Source organism: Mytilus californianus, unplaced genomic scaffold (genome assembly GCF_021869535.1).
Source record: "Mytilus californianus isolate M0D057914Y unplaced genomic scaffold, xbMytCali1.0.p SCAF_6, whole genome shotgun sequence".
In the NCBI taxonomy this organism is placed as follows: domain Eukaryota; kingdom Metazoa; phylum Mollusca; class Bivalvia; order Mytilida; family Mytilidae; genus Mytilus; species Mytilus californianus.
In genome coordinates this window covers 57,110,426-57,124,167 of record NW_026262712.1, presented here as the reverse complement: position 1 = coordinate 57,124,167, position 13,742 = coordinate 57,110,426, and the positions used below count along the sequence as shown (strand labels likewise).

At 32.7% G+C, this 13,742-nt stretch overlaps 2 protein-coding genes across 3 annotated transcripts in view; one reads left to right on the top strand and one right to left on the bottom strand.

Annotated features, from left to right (window-relative positions):
* The window catches only part of LOC127705669 (PHD and RING finger domain-containing protein 1-like), a 290,389-nt gene that overhangs the window by 273,569 nt on the left and 3,078 nt on the right, over window positions 1-13,742 (top strand). The gene's annotated exons all lie outside the window — the stretch shown is intronic.
* The window catches only part of LOC127705678 (uncharacterized), a 168,176-nt gene continuing 163,392 nt past the window's right edge, over window positions 8,959-13,742 (bottom strand). Inside the window, exon 2 of one of the 2 annotated variants that reach the window (XM_052210023.1) lies at window positions 8,959-9,583. In XM_052210023.1, the coding sequence (XP_052065983.1) occupies window positions 9,174-9,583 (410 nt within the window). In that variant the 3' untranslated portion in view covers window positions 8,959-9,173. Of the gene's footprint in view, window positions 10,877-13,742 lie in introns of both variants that reach the window. The other variant, XM_052210022.1, reaches the window with a different exon arrangement.

Genomic DNA, 13,742 nt, shown 5'->3' with positions numbered 1-13,742 from the left:
TCACAGATACCGCAGACTGACCAATTACTTGCCATTTTCGTAAAAGTAAATTTATTCCATTCAACATACTATTTACCTATTTCAGCTTTTCTCCATTTGCTGGTCAACAAAAATAAACCATCCGTGTAAGGCATTGCTATTTCAAATATATTTAATTCCCTGCTATCAACCGATTGACATTTATTTTACAGCACTAGATCCTTACATAAAAAGTCAAGATATTAAATATCGATTTCTAATCAACATACAAATATCTTGTTGTAAAAGATTAAAATTCACGTTAAGATTATCAAACAAAATATACATAACACCACAAAACACTTACAAGGTCATCTTACAATTATATTTTGTTCTATTGACTTAATTCAAGAAGATTTTTTAATGTTTGTAACACTTGATACAATTTAGCATCCAATATATGTCTTTTACCTGAATGATCTTATACTACAGAACGACCAATCTTTCTTTTCCGTAGAATATACCAGAAACAAAAGTGTTCAAACTGAATCCAAGATGGCATTGTTTTCCATTGACTGTGTTTTCGTTTTAATCTTTGTTTTAATACAAATATATGAATATTAATATCTTTGACAAAGACATAGAAGTTTTGACAACTGATATTTACTGGTGTGGTAGTATTAAGATTAATTATTTCTGTAAAATTTATGACTTTGATCTTCTCTGAAGCTTAGCAACCAATTTAAAGGGTACGAATTTTTTTAGCATTCATATCAGCAAGTTGAATACTTTCAATAACTGCTAAAATATTTGATACGTTTGATATTCATGTATTTGCGTTTTTGTATTTTTTTGTACCAGTCCCTGAACATTTTTTTGGAGAATTTAGTGTTGATGACATATCTGAGATAGCTCCTTTTCAATCTATAAACAAATTTACAACAAGATGTCGTAAAATGAAATTTGATACCCTGCATTTTTACTGCTTTCTCATACCACATATGATAAAATCGCTGAAAGACACCCTGCTAAATTATTGTAAACTATTATTCTGCATTTACAATTGAATCTTTGTGTAAATTAGATACACCCATTTAGGCTTACGTCTTTAGTGTGTATCGAAGACTGGTTGTACTCAGGATGATTTAGAGTTTGACATATTGAATATATCCCTTTCTATTGAGAAATACCGGCAGATGTAGACAAATTCTGCTTTAATAATTCATGAATGCACTACTTTACTGCTTATATGTTTATGTCCAATAGGTCAGCTGTTAAAATGTGCTAATTTTGAAATAAGCCAACGTGATAAGCAGTAATACACATGTTACTATAACAAGTAATATACTTTTCAATTACTTTTAGCTATTTAGTGAGTTTCCACCTAAGTGACGTATATCGGATATCTTTAATTAAAAAAGGTAGACATGTTTACGAGATGATACATTAAGTACTTAAACTTTATCATGTGAATAAACCCACCAGTTTGTCCGATATTTCAACTGTCGTTACTGGAAGCTTTTACTTCAATTCCACTCAGCTTAATCCTACAAATAAAGTTATTTTACATTTTTAAAATATATCAAATATAAAGAATCTAACAGACCATTTTCTTCTTCCGACATACCCTTTGAATATTTTAGCAATAAATGAAATTAAGCTTAATTTACTACTTACACTGGAGAATAATTATGGAGATTGCATTACAATAAGTTTAAATCAAGTCATATTATCATCTATACTTCTACATGTTCTTACTGCTTTTGTGTGTTGCTTCTCCGTCTAACAATATAACCCCCTCTCCGAATGAGCTTATGCAAACTGTTCTTTGTTTTCCTTTCTACATGTATGATGATTCACTTTTTGGTTAGTTGGGGAATCAGTCGGAAAACAGATTACTTTAAGTCTGCTAAAACTAAACAAATTAACACGATAAAGAACCAATTGGTTACGTTAATTATTTAACAATTTTACAATAAATGTATGATAAGTATTTAATTTTCAAAGAACTTATTGTGTGGAAAAAAGATGGAATGTTTACCACAAGGGGCCGAATTTCGAAAGGATTTTCGGGAATTGCTAATTTACGGAAAAATGAATCTCACTTCGTACCCCGGAAATTAAACCAATTATGTGAAAATGTGTCAACTTCGAAACGAGTAATTATTCATATCCAAGTTTACTATATGGAATGAGTTACTAAAGACAATGATACCATTACCCCTATGGGAAATCAATTACGCATACTGACCCAGATAGATGTTGCAATAGTTTAATGGTAAGACGATACTAAGGGAAATTTAGAAAAAGCAGGAGTTGATAAGAATAAAACCAGTTAAGGTTTTATATAGAAATGATTATACAGAAATTGCATGGACAGCAATATCCAACACCGTGAATCCCCATCCGGAATCTGAACAGTGGTCCGAATCCCGAGATGAAATTCATGAAAAGTTTGTAATAGTGGGGAATTAAAATCTTGATCCGATTTCTACAGAGCATAATTCCTCTGTGAGAATCAGATCCAGATTTTATTTACTCAGCGTTACAAATTTTCCAGTAAATGCTCCTTTTGATTCTGGTCGTTTCGCGATTTCGGATTGAGATATCCGGTGTGAACATATTAAAAACACAGATTTAAAAAAGAGATAAAGATGATTGGAAGTTAGAACTAGATGACGACAAAAGTACATTTTTAAATCATGTGAAATCATTACAGATATTTTTATGAGAAAGAGCATGATAATGAATTGGTCAATTATGTCTTTATTTTGAGGTTCGTATTAGAACTAAAGAGCAATTACGAATAAGAGCTAAATACATTCAAAATTTACAAAATTTAAAGCTCTCATTTCAACAATTTTCAATGTGAAAACATACATAACAAATATAAAAAGGTATGCAAGGAAGGTTCTAATGAATTAGTCAAAGTATCATTCAGATTTTACGGTGGTTAGATAAAAATAATATAGAAAAAAACACCCTTTTGCATTCTGATTAGACAATAAAAATATTGTAAAACTTTCGCATAAATAATATTTTAAGAGCATAAGATTGATTAACTTGAAAGTTGGAGATCTGGCAGATCATCTGCTATTGGAAACCTCACATTTTTTTTCATTAAAACAAAAACAGTCAGCAAGAAGAAATCCACAATTAGAACGGCAGCTTCGTGAAAAAATTGTGTACATCCTGCTAAAAGCATGAAACTTGCGACAAAGCTTTCTCTAGTATTATTAATTGATTTCAGGTGGGAGCAATCTAAAAAAATGCATCACTTCCGGTAAAATCCAATATGGCGGACATTATACTTAAATCATCCCAGTATCAAAGGCTGGTATAGGAAAAGGTTTTTTTTTGTCATACCACTATCCTTATATTCGTCACAAACCTTTGTTATGTGCTACTTTCAGATACATTACATTGATTATATGACCTTAAGAATCCAACTTCCGGTAAAATCCAATATTGCGGACATTGTACTAAAATAAGCGTATTTTATAGGGAGGGTAATTGAAATGTATTGCTGCTAACATTATATTGTACAGGAACCTTTCTTTGGTGCTTCTCATGGATACAATATATAGAACATATGTCTTTAAAACCCCTACTTCCGGTAGTATCCAATATGGCGGACATAAAAATATCAATGTTTAATTTTCATTATTTTTTTTTTTTTAAGTTTTTTTTTGTGCCGGTCATTAAAGTTGAACTTTTGTCTTAAAGTTATAATAAACCACTTATTCACTATTATGTTTAAATTTTTAAACACAAAGTAAACACTTCTGGTAAAAAAAACAATATGGCGTAAATTTCAGAGATGAGTACTACTCAATCTGTGTCCTCGATGTAGAGTTATGGATAGATTGATTAAAAACAAATTAAGTCACTTACATGTAAGTACTCAAACATCTTTAAAATAACTAATATACGACCGCAATACATGTCTATTCACAATCACCACCACAGGCACATAAAGTTGAGCAAGCTGCTGTGAAGGAAAACTAAAAAGTTTGTTCTTATTGTCGTCTTCTCTAAGAAAACTTTGCCAATTTTGAGAAATTTTGTTTTGAACATGAAACCGTCTGCGTATTCCCTGTCCCCTTTTGCTTCTTGTATGCATCCCAGACTACATCCACTCTTTCCATATTATGACAGAATACCAAATCAGCATAATCGTTAGGAAACACCTGGGAACTATAACAAGAGTGGATGTTCTATGTTATCCCCGACGTGATGATGTTTCAAGTTTAGCACCATGTTCACATGAAGAGGCTAACACTACAATCATAGTGCATGTGTCTGAGGCAGTGAAACACGGATTTAAACAGTCATGATTCGAACATTCGATACTGATGTTGCTGTCATTGCTGTTTTGCTATTCCGTGGCATAGGGTCAGACACACTATGGCTTGCATTCGGGATTGGAAAGAACTTTAGATATATAGTTATCCTTGACCTTTCAAATGCACTAGGCATTGAGCGATCACATGTTTAGTTGAAATGGAAAATACTGCGTTGGACACATGGATGTCATTTGCGGATGTGACTTTAGCATTTAGAATGATGATTACTCAGATTACATCACCAAATATGGATTTGATAATGTCATTGAGAGAAAGATACGTGGTTGTGATATTCGATCGAACAAACTCATCAGATAGGGTTAACGAAGCAAGAAAACAACTGTCAGCGCCAAAGGGAAGAATAATTGAGGCAATTCCGCCGACTCGGTCTTAAGCTTTCCAGCATGTTAAACGTGCAATATACTAAGGCGGATGTGTGGAAGGGAACAAGCTTTGAATTGGTTCCTATGCTACCTAGTGCATGTACTAATAAATGGCGAAGGGACAAATATGATCAACTGGAACCCTTTTGGACAGCTCTTTCTGAGGCCTCATCATCTTGTCAGAGCTTGTACATCATGGATGTAAGAAAGGATGCCGCGGTAGTTGTAAATATGGAAAATCGGGTCTCCCTTGTACCGCTTTATGTGCTTGTGGTGGTTATTGTGAATAGACATGTATTTACGGCTATATATTAATAATTTTAAAAATGTTTAAGTACTTTAGTGATTTTATCTTTTTTTTATCAATCTTTCCAAAACTCTTCATTTAGGATACATATTGAGCACTCATCTCAGAATTTTACGCCATTTTGTTTTTTACCGGAAGAGTTAACTTTGTATTTAGACATTTTAAATATAAAGTGAATTATTGTTGTCAATATAATGGAATTTGATGCAACTGTCATACAAGTGAAAGGTTTAGATAGCTATAAAACCAGGTTCAATCCATCATTTTCTACATCAGAAAATTCCTGTACCAAGTCAGGAATATGAAAGTTGTTATCCATTTGTTTGTTGTGTTTGAGCTTTTGATTTTGCCATTTGATTAGGGACTTTCTGTTTTGAATTTTCCTCGGAGTTCAGTATTTTTGTGATTTTACTTTTTAGTGGTTTGAGGATAACTTAAAGCCAAAAGTTTAATGACCGGCACAAAAAATAATTTTTCTTATTTCAATTTTAAAAAAAGTTGAATATTAAAATTAAACATTGATATTTCTATTCCACCATATTGGATATTACCGGAAGTAAGGATTTGACAGACATGTATATATTGAATCCATGAGAAGCACCAAAGAAAGGTTCCTGCGCAATATAATGATAGTAACAATACATTAAAACACATTTCAATTACTCTCCCTTTTAGTACAATGTCCGCCATATTAGATTAACTGGAAGTAGGATGTTTAAAGACCTATAATCAATAAAATGTATTGAAAAATAGCACATAACAAAGGTTTGTGCAGAATATAATGATAGTAGCATGATTATAGCACATTTTCACCTACTAGCCTTCTATATCGGGCTGATTAAAATATAATGTCCGCCATTTTGGATATTACCGGAAGTGAGACATTATTTTCAATTGCCTCCCTATCTGAATTAAAAGAGTAAGGCTTGAGGAAGGTTTATGCCAAATTTCATGCTTGTAGCACGATATGCACAATTCTTCTGAAATATGCTTGTAGCCGCTGCACTAAATGAGCTTTTATCATTTTGTAAGAATCTTGAAAAGTTAGTCTTGCAGTGAAACTGTAAATGAAATCAGATGTCGTGGATCATTGGATGTATGTAAATAAAGGCAACACTAGTACACCGCTGCTCGGAAATCATAAATCGGTTGAGAGAAAACAAATCTGGGTTACAAACTTAAAATTTGCCTAGGGAGGTAAGATAATATTAAACGCTGCAAATTGACTGTAGCTCAGCAAATGAACAGTACGTCAGTAGTTTGATTACAAAATATATCACTTGTAAACATTATTTTTGTGTTTCGGAAACATGACTATAGCACACATATAATTGAACGGGCTATTAAATAAACATCTAACTAGAAATAACAGTAAATTGCGTACCGGAAATGGCGGGACTGTCCCTTTATGCAACATTTGTTCAAATGGTAGGGTCATCCTAGTAAACAGCCCGTCAGTACTTTCATTATTACTTGTAAACGTCATTATATTTTACAAGTTAAAAAACGAAAGTAGGACACACCAAATATAGATAGAAATGACAAAAGTACACATATAAATAATGAGCTACATGTATAACAGATTGCCTGTTTAAGTTTTTCATTGTTCCTTCCTTTCACACCATGCCAAACTATCTTCCATTTTACCTAAGGTGTGCATATATACCTTGATATAACAGTATGTAATAGACTGGAAAGGGTGTGATTTTCTCAGCAATACAATATTGGTTTAAATAAAAATTATATTTATTAATCTATGAATGGCGGCAACTTTTTAATGTCTATAGTCGCAAATCACAAAATCCTGAACAGTATTTGCGACTGTCTGAGACAGAATATGTCTAGAAAACGATTAATTATATTATTTCATGAAACTATTAAAAAAGTTGCTTTTGATGATGAAATAAAATTCATCACAAAGTACAAAATGAAGGTTTTATTAATATAAACTACACAACTAATGTTATGAAATATCCGGCTTTGAATACAAATATGAACACACTTTGTCAAATTTAAGAGTCGACTTTATATCAAAGCCAAGTTTTGTAATAATGTTATAATATCAAATCAAAATTTGTATCAAAGATATATTAACAGCGGAAAGCAAGCCCTTAGAAACGAACGTTGTTGCTACTTTTTTAAGACAACAATGGGACTGATATTAAAGCCCACCATTCTGAAATTAACTATTTACAAATTATGTCGTATGATATAACAAAGCAATAATTCATATCAATTTCTGTTGTTGTTCTTCTTCTAAAAGTCAAACTGAGGCCTTCAACACGGAGCAAATCAACTCTCACCTAATTGCAGATTTAAGGCGGCACCTAGCATCGGCTTAAATGGAATTCTTGCAAAAATAATGTAAATATACTTTGTTAAATGTGACACTACCAAATCGGACCCGTCATAAAAAGAACATACTGGAAGTAGACCGTTAACACAAATGTTCTAGGATAACGCCCTCTGGTCACGAATCGATTCACCTTGCAGCTACTTAAGTAAGTTAAAAGGAATATTATTTAAATAGCTTTCCATAACATCTTCGAAAATAAAAACTACAAATTACCTTCCAATTTGAAATATCTTAAACATTCTTCTCAAACCTCTATTCTACAATACCAAGTGTAAACAGTCCTAAACGCCCCTTGTTGGTTATCATCCGAAATGACGTCACGTATTCACATTGATACACTATCTCAAGGTATAATTATCTCATTTAAAGTTATTAATATCAGGTAAATATGTATAAAAATTTACATCAGTCATAAAGAGGGTCATATTACCTTCTTATATAGATTTATCGATTGTTGGTTGCTTTACGTCCAGTGGCAACTTCATCTTGAAACATTAGACAACTTTTCTTACGTTTTAGATTTAAAAAAAGTTGCCTAATGTTACATTCTAAGCTACTGTTCGACGATTAACAGTATTGAAACCACTGTTCCTTTGTTTTTTGCATGTTTGTAGGGATGTTTTCACCATTGACACTACTGATGCACGGTATCATTTCTTTTTTCTAAATCAAATTTAACTTTTAGTTTTTTAAACAATTTAATTTTGGAAGGTAATGTCGTGAAGAATTATCTTTGGGTGTCACTTAAAGATTCAAAATTAACGTTAACTTTGAAGATTATGTACAATAATTATCTGTGTGTGTGTGTTTGTGTAAGTATTGTTTCTATATTAACAGAATTTCAAAAGCTTTCTGAAAAGAAATAAACGATATGGTACGTAAATATGAAAGATACAGTAATCCCAAACCTCAAGATCCGACAAATTGTGCAAAATACGATTCAAGTTATCTATTAGTCAAACTAAAATATGATTTAAAAACAAAACAACAGTGATGTGAATTTGCTACGGGGTCGACACAATATTTGTTTGGAATAACGATTGGTCACCGCATCTCTGTTGGAGGTGCCATAACTAGATTTGCCATTGCAAGCGATAGCGGTTGTCACCCTCTCCAATTGCCGATAAGCGGCAGCCATTCCGAAAATTTAAAAAGTGAATACACATATATTCATGGTTATGCATCTTTCGTTAAATTGTCAGAGTTTTTGGAACATTTAAAAATTTGACACATTTTAGTTGTTGCCTTGGCAAAAGCGGTCATTTTGGAAATTCTAAATTCAAAAGACTCATCCACACATGTCAATTAACATTTGTATGAAGTTTCATTAAGTTTGGAGCATTTCGATTTTTTTTTAATTTTTGCTGTTTCCATGGTTACCGTTACTAGTTCCAAAATTCTAAAGACAGAGGCCACATTGGCATATAACAGGAAACATACCATTAAAGTTCCATTGTGTTTGATCTACATTTTAAGAATTGAAATGTTACTTTAAGGTTTTTAACATACTAGGGTTATAATGGGGAGCTTTTTTTAGACTTTTAACATGTCAATACAGTAGATCCAATGATTCTCATAATCATCCAAAACCTGTATAAAGTTAACACCTACGTTGTATAAACATTTAATGATCTTAAATTCAGCCATACTCTATTTTTTTCACTTTTGAAAGGTTCCATAGTCTATTTGCACATTAACATAATTATGATGCTTCTCATTATGCTGGGGAAAAATGGATGAAATGCAATACGGCCTTCATTATTGTCGTTTAAAAACATATCGCAAGATGAACCAAAAAGAGAGAAGTTTTAAATGTAAACATTTTAAATCAAATCAAACAGTCGAGCCTCGTCGTGAATATTTGCCACTAGCAATTGTTTCTTAAGTCCATAATAACGAAGTGCGATGGGATAATGAAAACCAACACTTGCTTCCAAAAGCTCTCGACACATTTTTCCATCATTGGAGATAACAACCACATTGTTCGAATGAATCCCCGCCACGTACACATTACCATCACTATCTACATCAATACCAAGAGGATTTTTCAGAACATCTTCATTTTTGAATGTCCATTGTATTTCACCTTGTAAATTATAACATGTAACAGTGTGATTTAGTCTGTTTGTATGATAAATGTTGTTTTTAAATGTTGCTAGGTAACCTTCACTGGGCATTTCTTCTCTTACTATGTCGCTCAAAGACTCGTCGTACAGATTTATCATTCTTATACCTTTGTTGAAGGCGGAATAAATCAATTGATTGTCCTTCAATACTATGCCATAGTTATCCGAACTCAGTGAAATTGTTTTCTTAATTTCTTTCCTCTCCAGATCTATAATGGTAAGGCATTGCTTATCTGATTCACCGGATGTAACAACCAATGTATTGTCATTACTGATGTATACTATATCAAACGCTCCACATGGTATCTTCATCTCAAATTCTTTTGATCCTTGGTTGTTGAATACTCTTACTTTCCTTTCACGGTTGTAAGTAAACACCAATCTACCATCCGGCAGCATGCAGCATCCGTAAATCCATTTGCCTTTCAGGTTTATTTTCTTGTTTATCTTCATTTTAATGTTTTCAATAGATCTTGATTGAACGATCGGTACTATTATCTGGGCTTCTTTAGCCTTCTTTCTGCTTAGAACAATATCGGCAGGTTTTTCTTCAATATGTACTTCTCCAAAACTTTTGATGTCAAACATGACTTTCTGAAAAACTCCGTTTATTTCAAATTCCAGAAAATGCTGGTTCAAATCCTCACCTTCAAATAATGAGTGCAGGAATTTATCTTTGCTAGAGACGTCTTCTTCAATTTGCTTCACTGAAAGGAACATCTGAAGGTTTGTTGCATGTTGTTTGATGTTGATAATATTTTTCTGGCATTCTTCAACTTCTTTTTCTTTCTTTTCTAATGATGACAATAACTGACCAATTTTCGAGTTTTCTTTTTCTTCGAGCAGATATAGTTGTTTCATAAAATTTTCTTGAAGTTTGTCGAGATAATTACTAATCTCCATTCTAATCTTCTTAATTTCTTTCTCAATTTCCTTTCTTTTTTCTTTCAAAGTCGACATATTGCCCTGTTGATGCAGGCGAATTTTCTGTAGATTTTCTGCCACTTCAACTAATGTTTTCTCAATCTCAGACAGGGCATGCGGCGTTTCGTAATTCTTAATAACGTCATCTAAATCGATGATATCCCGACATTCTTTATGTGTTTCTACTATACATTTGCTGCAGCAAGGACGTTCATGTTTCTGGCAAAACATTTCAAACTTTTTATTGTGTTTGCTACAGTATTGACTGATCTTCAGTACATCTGTCGGTAATCGTTGGTAATCGGTAAATGGTATCACGCTATGGTTCCTCGACGCCTTAGACAAACTATGGTGTTCATGACATTCTTTACATAGTCCTTCATCACATTCTGTACACCAAATAATGCATGGCTTGGTGATCAGTCGGAGGTCACAAACACCACAGCTTTGAGAGGATGTCGCCATGAAACACGAGACTAAAAAAATTCAATGACATATAATCAATTATAATAATAATTGTAATATTACTAGTATATAAAGTATATACAGTATAAAATATTAAATGTCTGAATAATAGCCTACGATTAATCTTACGAGGTAATGGTGATACAAATATGATACAGTACACTGCAAAATATAATATATAATAAGCAAGTCCAAAAAGGTACAACATAAAAAAAAATTAACCATGAACAAATTTTAAATATTTCGGACAACTAATAGCCTTCATCAGTTAGATGTCCAATGATTCGTATCTTGACATTTGGTATTCGAACTGACATAAAATCTTGATTGTATCAGAAATTATCACGAATCAATACGCTGGTAAAATTGATCTTTTGGAGCCCGAATAAATTCCGTAAAACTGTGAGAGTCCTGTACTGAAGCCTAAGTTACAGTAAACAAGTGATGGTAAGGACTCATTTTGTGTTTTTCTTTAATGTCCTATAGGGAAACTGTCCTTAACTTTCTTATCCAAAACTTTTCTTAGCAAGTCGGTCGACCAATTCAAAAAAGAACCCAAAATCCAAATAATAAATACCAAATTAGATTCAGCATATTAAAGAACCAAAAGAATTCAAGACTTTGAATTAAACATGTTAAACTCCGTTAAAATAGTAAAGAAATAAGTATTTTATACAAAGTATAACAAAAGAATTATTTTTGGCAACTTTAAACTAAACAGTTACATGTACGGTCATAACCCCTAAGATCAATCACAAACATATAACAATGGCCATTTTCCTGACTTGGTACAGGACATTTTAAGAAAAAAATTGTGGGTTGAACCTGGTTCTGTGGCATGCCAAACCTCCCGCTTTAATGGCAACGTCAAACACAACACCAAAACGACAACATCACATGACAGGACCACAATACAAATAAATGGGAGAACATATAGGACAAAGAAACACACGAATAATAGCTAACAAAAGGTACTAGGCTTAAAATTCAATACGCCAGACGTGCGTCTCGTCCACACAAGACCATCCAGTGACGTTCAGATGAAAAAAGCTTGAAAGCCAACACAAGTACAAAGCCGATGAGCACCGAGGACCAAAACTTCCAAAAAGTTGCGCCTAACACGGCCAGGGTTTTCTGCCTGGGACAAGAACATCCCTATTATTTAGAATAATTTATAATTTTGCAAACAGTAAATTTTATAAAATGACTATATGATAGATATACATGATTAAACCGAAGTGGTGACTAACTACAGAACAAAAACGGATACATTACATAAAACAACTTAATCCAACATATAAAAATACACAGCCGAGTTAGCCAAAGCATCAACGCACAAAGTGACGTCACATTTGAAATTCTAAAAAAAAACACACAAAGTGACGTCACATTTGAATTTGTAAAAATATTTCCCAAAAATAAGATAGGATTAGGATTGATTCAAGATTAGAATTGTAATACTGACATAACATTTATTAATAACAATGAAAATTACAATACTTATTAATATCAAATTGTGGTAGTAATTATATAATTAATTGTATTATCTAGCTATGTCGGTGTTTTTTCTGAATCAAACTGTAAACCAAATATATCGTATAAATTTCGTTGAACCAAACTAAAATGTAATAAATGAAGGGGGTGATTAATTACATTTACCATAACACACGAATATAACAGAAAAGACGTTAAGACATTTGACAAAATCCGACGAGAATAACAAATATAACATCAAAATTAAATACATGAATTTGGGATAGAAAGGTACCGTGACACGTCTTATAGCAATGCGGTTTCACACTCAGCACAACAGTCACAATCGGGAATAAGTCACGTTCGGTAATTAAAAGATCAGACGACGTAATGACAAACCACAATCTAACACGTGGTAAAAATGTCCTTAGTTAGTTTGGACAAAGACACATCGTATGGACTAACCAATTCGTGATGGTGTCCGTAAAATTTACGGAATGTCATTTTTAATCTGTCCTCCTCATAACTTTGTTGGAGCAGTTTCTGTGTAAGGAGCACACTCCTGTATATGAAGTCCGTATAGTATTAACAAGCACGAGAATAACGTATCAACTGAGATATGTAAACACCATACGAAGGGGCAGAGGGTATGTTACTGCTCAGAAATGGGAAATTGATAATTGGGAAGTTAAAATCGTCCCGTTTATCATAGATTTTCGTGTAAAGTCGTCCATCTGTGTCAATATTGAGGAAAAGATCAAGGTATGAAGCAGTCCTTCTAGTATCAGTAGTATCCTTAATTTCAAGTTCACTGGGGTATATGAGATGTAAGTATTGGCTGAAATATGGGTTATTCAATGATAGAACATCATCAATATATCGGAAAGTAAAATTAAAGAATTTCGCAAGGTGCTTTTTCTTTTTGTCTTTTAGAAGATTATGAATGAATTCTGCTTCATACGAGTACAAAAACAAATCGGCCAGTAGGGGTGCACAATTAGTTCCCATTGGAATACCGACTGTCTGTTGAAATATAAATCCTCCAAACTCAACAAATATATTGTCGATCAAAAAGTCCAGCATTTTGATAATATCATCTTCAGTATATTTTCTGGTAGATTCAGTGTGGTTTTTCACAAAATATGAATTATTGTAACCCAAAACAAGAAATTTGTATCTACGATTCCCATTTTTATAGAAAAAGCTCTGTTTAATGAGATGGTGAAGTCGATCTTTCAACTGAGCATGGGGAATAGTAGTGTAAAGCGTAGAAAAATCAAAAGTCTTTTATGTTGCTGCAAAATTGCAAAGATTGTGATCGAAGATTAAGCAGTAGATCTTTCGAATTTTTGAGAATCCACATCTGGTTAACACCACTGGTAGAATATATCTCATCACAATATT